This window comes from Egretta garzetta, unplaced genomic scaffold (assembly GCF_000687185.1).
Source record: "Egretta garzetta isolate BGI_Z169 unplaced genomic scaffold, ASM68718v1 scaffold134, whole genome shotgun sequence".
Lineage (NCBI taxonomy): Eukaryota > Metazoa > Chordata > Aves > Pelecaniformes > Ardeidae > Egretta > Egretta garzetta.
Window position 1 is genome coordinate 578,001 of NW_009259422.1, and position 5,963 is coordinate 583,963.

General features: G+C 54.4%; 1 protein-coding gene across 3 annotated transcripts in view; it reads left to right on the forward strand.

The window, feature by feature from the left end:
* The window catches only part of BUD13 (BUD13 homolog), a 6,033-nt gene extending 453 nt beyond the window's left edge, over positions 1-5,580 (forward strand). The window contains exons 2-11 of one of the 3 annotated variants that reach the window (XM_035892494.1): positions 204-288; positions 448-505; positions 1,211-1,639; positions 1,679-1,962; positions 2,418-2,725; positions 3,095-3,203; positions 3,692-3,830; positions 4,160-4,344; positions 4,732-4,813; positions 5,256-5,580. In XM_035892494.1, the coding sequence (XP_035748387.1) occupies positions 204-288; positions 448-505; positions 1,211-1,639; positions 1,679-1,962; positions 2,418-2,725; positions 3,095-3,203; positions 3,692-3,830; positions 4,160-4,344; positions 4,732-4,813; positions 5,256-5,349 (1,773 nt within the window). In that variant the 3' untranslated portion in view covers positions 5,350-5,580. Of the gene's footprint in view, positions 1-203; positions 289-447; positions 506-1,210; positions 1,963-2,417; positions 2,726-3,094; positions 3,204-3,691; positions 3,831-4,159; positions 4,345-4,731; positions 4,814-5,255 lie in introns of all 3 variants that reach the window. The other 2 variants (XM_035892495.1, XM_035892492.1) reach the window with 2 other exon arrangements.
* The last annotated feature ends 383 nt before the right edge of the window (positions 5,581-5,963 follow it).

Sequence of the window (5,963 nt, forward strand, 5' to 3'; positions counted from 1 at the left end):
CGGCTGGAAATCTGGGCGTCAAAGAGATAAACCTTGAAGGCGAAGGGTTAGGGAAGTTGTTTTGGGATCTGTCTGCAGCTAAACGATGGCCAGGCAGCGGTTGCCCGTCAGTGCAGTCGTGCTTAGTGACTCGTGTTAGAGGGCAGAAATCCGTCCGTCCTTTCTTTAAAGGCGTGGTGTTTACTCGGGTGTTTTACCTTCAGGTGGCAGAGTTTATCGACGAGCGTCCAGATGAAGTGAAGCTCATGGAGGAATTCCGAACAAATGCTAAATGGAAACTTTTAGGAGGTGAGACCAGCCCCTTCCACCCTCTCTCCCTGAATATTTCACTGCTCCAAACAACGACCTTGCAAGTTAAAAACAATGCTAGCTTTAAAAAAAAAATACAAACCTTGAAATGCTGTGGAGAACCCTACTGATGCTGACTTTCTGATTGTTTTTCTTTAGACCAGAACGAAGACTCACAAAGCTCAGATGTTTCAGTACCTGCCAAATCTACCGTGAGGTAGGGGGCTCCGGCTGGCAATTCTTCCCTCTGTTAGCTCTTGTTTTCTAGTATCGGCTGTCTTGTTCTGCCATTTCCAAGTGCTCTGCTGTGACGTGTGAGAAGCGGCATACACAGGGATTCCTTTTCCACTGTCAAATAACATCTTCTTGCGGGGGGAACCGGCAGCCAGTGTGCTGTCTAGGTGTCTGCATGATGTGCGAACAGCCGTCCCACAGTCCTCTGACAGGGTCAGAAACCCGGGTGATAGCTCGCTGCAGATCTGGAATGCGGTGAGGGTGGTGGTGGCACAACGTGCCTCTTCTCCGAAAGCATCTGTGGGATTTTCCAGGGTCGCACAGCGTCCAGGCTCTCTAGGAGAGCGTGGTGGGGCCTTTCCTTGTGAGAAGACGATTGTACAAGGGCACAAAATGGGTCTTGATGTGTGAGTGTCGCAAGGGTCCCTGGAGACTTCAAAATTACAGCTTTCCTGTGACCCCGATTGCCTCGGAGGGTTTCTGGGATCTACTTTGGGAAGTCTGCAGCTCAGGGATGCAGGTGACTACAGGGAGGGGCAGAATCAAGTATGAATTCGCGTTCAGAAAGGTGTTTTTGTCCTTGGCTCCTACTGCTTTACAGGTCCCACTTGGGTTTTGTTTCCAGTCTGGAGATGGCAAAACAAACCAAAAATCTAACTCTTATATTCACCTTCTCCTCCCCTCCCAGGAGACAGCGACATGACTCTCTGGACAGCTCGCCACCCAGGAGGCTGCGGCACGACACCCCGGACAGGTCGCCTCCAGGGCGACAGCGCCATGACTCCCCGGATCCGTCCCCTCCCAGGCGAGAGAGAAACAATTCCCCCAGCCTCTTGCCTCCCAGGCGACAGCGCCACGACTCCCCTGACCTCTCCCCGCCAAGAAGGAAGCGCCACGACTCCCCTGACCTGTCACCACCCAGAAGGAAGCCGAATGGCTCCCCTGACCTCTCCCCACCAAGAAGGAAGCGTCACGACTCCCCAGACCTGTCACCACCCAAAAGGAAGCAGAATGGCTCCCCAGACCTCTGTTCTGCAAGACGGAAGCGCCACGACTCCCCAGACCTGTCACCCCCCAGGCGACAGCGCCACGACTCCCCAGACCTGTCACCCCCCAGGCGACAGCGCCACGACTCCCCAGACTTGTCACCCCCCAGGCGACAGCGCCACGACTCCCCTAACGTCTCTCCAAAGAGAGTCAGTTCAGCAATGGGGAAAAAGGGCTGCAAAACCACAGACAAGTCACGCTCAGGGGGAGCCCAAGGGGAGCAGTCGCAGCTCAGGCACGGCGTCTCTGACAAGTCCTCGTCACGTCCGAAGCGTCAGGCTACGCCAGATCTGTCCCCTCCACGGAAGAAGAGGTACGATTCTGACCCAGATTCGTCACCGCCTCGGAGAAAGAGGACTGGGTCACCTAGTCTGAAAAAGAGCAGAGCAAAAGGTGAGTGTGTGTGCGAGCCTGTTCTGCCTGTCCTGTGCTTTGCTGGCTGCCCCCTTGGTGACGGTGTTTGCGCGCTCCTGAGAGGTGAGTGGCGTGGAATTAGCAGTCCACAGTCGCGGAATGGTGGTGGATAGGTTGTCGTGGCTCTTGGTGCAGCTAGTTCTTGTAATCCTGTTGTTTCATCAGCTGGACTAGAATTAACCTAAGGGTTATCTGGCTAAGGCGTAAACACATCTGAAAGGAAAATGCAGTTTAAACCCTGTCTGCAGGTACGTGTTCAGAGGAAGAGAATTCGCAGACTCTTGTCGCATACTTGTCTTTTCCGTACAGCTTGTTGTCTCTTAAGGCCTTGATTTTCCTAGGGATTAACCTCGTGCACTGCTGTGTTTAGTCCTTTTGCGGGACGAATTCCGTTGACTTCTGTGATTTTTAGTTAGCTTATGTCTTTACTGCAGGTGCTTCTCCAGCCACGAAAAAGCTTAGGCCGGTGCCCTCGCCTCAGCGGCACCCAAGGCACGACTCTGACCCTCCATCTCCACGGAGGGGTACCCGGGACGCCTCGGATGCAGACCACAGGCTAGGCCGTGTACGCAGCAACTCCCCTAAGCGTGGCCCTCTCAAACAGAATCACAGCAAATCTTCAGACTCTGATTTGTCTCCTCCACGACGGACGCAACCATCTGGAAAGGATCAGCGCGGTTCAGGGAGTCCCCCTGACGTCTCACCTCATCGCCACCGTGACGCTAAGGGATCTCCCAAGAAGGTAAGGGCTGTGTCTTTCCATTTAAGGTGTAGGTTACTTCTTGGGTGGTAGAAAACTGTAAAAATCCAACGACTTACGAACTGTGGAGTAGAAACTTCATATACCTCATGGATGCAGCCGAGCCAGGCCCTCTGCTTGCAATAAGAAGAGGCATGAGGGAGGCGTGAGAGAGGAGCTCTGCCTCAGAGCTCTGTTTCTGGAGGGCTGGGGCAGTTGTTTGTGAGGATGCCAGCACGGTGGCTTTGTACCATGGTGGGCTGCTGACACGTCTCTCTTGATTTTGGGCTGTCCCCTTGTTATGCCTCTGGATCGCGGGATACCTCTTGGCCAGCAGTAAATGTGATTTTTCTGGTTTTGTTTGATTTGCAGGCAAACATGATGTTATCGGGGGTCAAGGCTGGTTTGGTGTCGGCTGACGTGCTGCGGAGGGAACAGCAGGAGCTCAGGAGGCATGAGAGAAATAACAAGCACTTGGAAGGTAGGGGTGTAAAAACACTGCACGAGCACCAGCTCGCTTTCTCTGCTTTCAGCTGTCTCTTGATGCTCTGTCAGGCCCTGGTGTTCGGGTCCTGATGGAGAGCATCCCTGTGGAGCAGCATCTAGACACGCCGATGGATTCCGTGGGTGGGGTCACTGAGCCTCTGAAATAAAAGATGGCGTAAACGGTGATTTCAAAGCCAGGCCAGTGAATTCACAGGGAGGGTGAGAGGCTTTTCCTCTGTCTGCCCCATCTGCAAGTCTGAGGAAGCAGGCTGGTGGTCAAAGAGCTCAGGGTGCGAGCGTGGCTGTGTGGGGCAGCAGCTAAGCAAGAGCTGTGATCCTCCCTGCTTTTGGACGATAAGCTCTTTCAGCGGCTAGAACAAGTAAAAGGAAAAAATGCTGAAATGAGTCGCAGTTAGTCATTGAATTGTCTGGAGACGGCGAAATGTTCCAAAACGCCTGACCTGAGGCGTCTGCCCCCTCCAGAGGAGTCACGACACTCTGAGACCGTCTTCCGAGACAAGTCGGGCCGCAAGCGGGACCTCGCGCAGGAGCGGCTGGAGCAGAGGCAGAAAGATGAAGCGAAGTCGGAGAGAGACGAGCAATACGCCAAGTGGGGTAAAGGGTAAGGTTCTCCTGCGCTCCCGAGCGCGGTCTCTGCGCCTCCTGGTACAGCCTGGGACTCTCCGCTCCCTGCTCCTTAGCCCAGTTCTGATACCGCTTCCAGTGGTGGTGGCGGTGGCCCGTCACTGCGTTCCGAGTTAGCCTGGGACCAGGAGAGCGCGTGCTCCACATGTCTCGGAGACCCCCTCGATTAATCCCTCGGTGGCTGGGTGTGCGTTGGGAACGCTGCACCTACGGTGGGAGCTCAGGACTGAGATCGGTCCTGCAAAGCGAGCAGGACACGGTAAGGGATTGCCTGGGCGTGGAGTGAAGCTTTGTGTTTGTTTTCAGGCTGGCGCAGGGGAGGCAACAGCAGCAGAACGTGGAAGATGCGATAAAAGAGATGCAGAAGCCGTTGGCCCGTTATATTGATGACCAGGATCTGGATCGAATGCTGAGGGAACAAGAGAGAGAAGGAGACCCCATGGCTGAATTCATCAAAAAAAGAAAGGCCAAGGAGAACAAAGAAAAGAAAGGTTTGGATGTTGAGTCACACGGGTGTACGGTTTTGGCCCCAGCAGCGCAGAAATGCGGCCGCTGTTCAGCAAACGGCCTGAGACTGCCCAGGCAGCTTGCTCCTGGAGGGCTGCTGCTCTGGAGCCAGGGCAGGAGCAGTGTGACAAGCTGTGGTTGCCTTGTTACCGGTAAGGGGCCCTGCTATTTGTAGCTTGGAGAGCGGGCTCCGGCGGCGTAAAATTCAGCAGCCTCCAGTTCGATTAAGCGTATCTTCGGAAGTTTCCTCTGCGGCTGTAGTTGAGCAGCCCGTGCACCACGCCTGTATATGTACCCCTTGGGCTGGTGACGACGTGACCGCATGATTGCGTGCCAGTAGTAAACGACTGTGTTGCTCTTTCTGTTTCTAGAAAAACCTAGGTACAAGGGACCAGCACCTCCGCTCAACAGATTTAATATATGGCCCGGGCATCGCTGGGATGGTGTGGACAGGTACGTGTTCCTGATACAGTCATGGGGGGTGGAATAGTAGTAAGAATAAATAACGAGCTTTTGCTTCAAAGACCTCACAGTGTAAAGGTTCCCGCTTACCAGATGAAGGAGACTGTTAGCGATAGCAAGGTTGAATGTGTTAAATTACGTGTGGCTGGGGAATACCTGCTTGTCCGGGCCAGAAGGCAGCGAGGCTGGTGCTGTCGGCAAGGGTGTGAATAGCTTCTGCAGCGCGGCCACCCAGCAGCAGGCAGGGAGAGGCCCCCTCTTCCTCAGGATGCGGGTGAGGTAACTTGCTTCAGAGGGGCTAACTGTTGGTAACAGAGGTGGAGACTGAGGCAGAGTAAGAGGAGGGGGAGAACTGTCACATCTCTAAAAAGTCTCATTGCTTCAGAAAAGCTCCCGCGCAGCAGCCCACGGTCTTCTCGTTACGGCTTTGTAGGTCCAATGGATTCGAGCAGCAGCGCTTTGCCAGGATGGCCAACAAGAAGGCGGTTCAGGAGCTTGCGTACAAGTGGAGCGTTGAGGACATGTAGACAAGGAGAAGAACCGTGCAAGCAGCGCTCCTGAGCTGATGCTACGGAGGTTCACCTACTGCCTGGACCGAGCCCTGTCCTCGGCGTTCGGCATCCCAACGGACCGTCTTCCGAGAGGCGAGGCAGAATCTAGAGGAGGGCTGCCGAAAGAGCATTTTCCTGTCAGCCAGAGGGGCCGAGCACGGAGAAGTGCAGCGGTGCTCCTTGGAGCCGCCCCGCGGCTGGGCGTGGAGGAAACCCCCCAAGGTGCTGCAGACACTGGTTTCTGGTCCGTTTATTTGTCTTCTAACAAACCGTAGAAACTCTATGCTTAATTGTTTTATGCCAAATGCTTTGTCCTCTGAGGGCGGTTCGCTAGTCTTCAGGTGTCCTAAATCTCAGGTTTTTCTTCAGGTCAGTCCATTCCAGAGCTCAGTTGCAGTTTCAGTTGCGTTCGAGTTCTTCCAGAGAGCAACTATACCCTAAAGTTACTGAGTACTGTGGGCTTTTTTTTGCCCGTGGGCTGATGTCAGGTCCTCCCTGTGTCCTTCCCAGTGCTCCCAAAGGGCTTCTGTTAAGCTTGAGTAGTTATTTCGTGCCCTCCAGTTCGCGGCGTCGCTGACATGCTGTGGCGC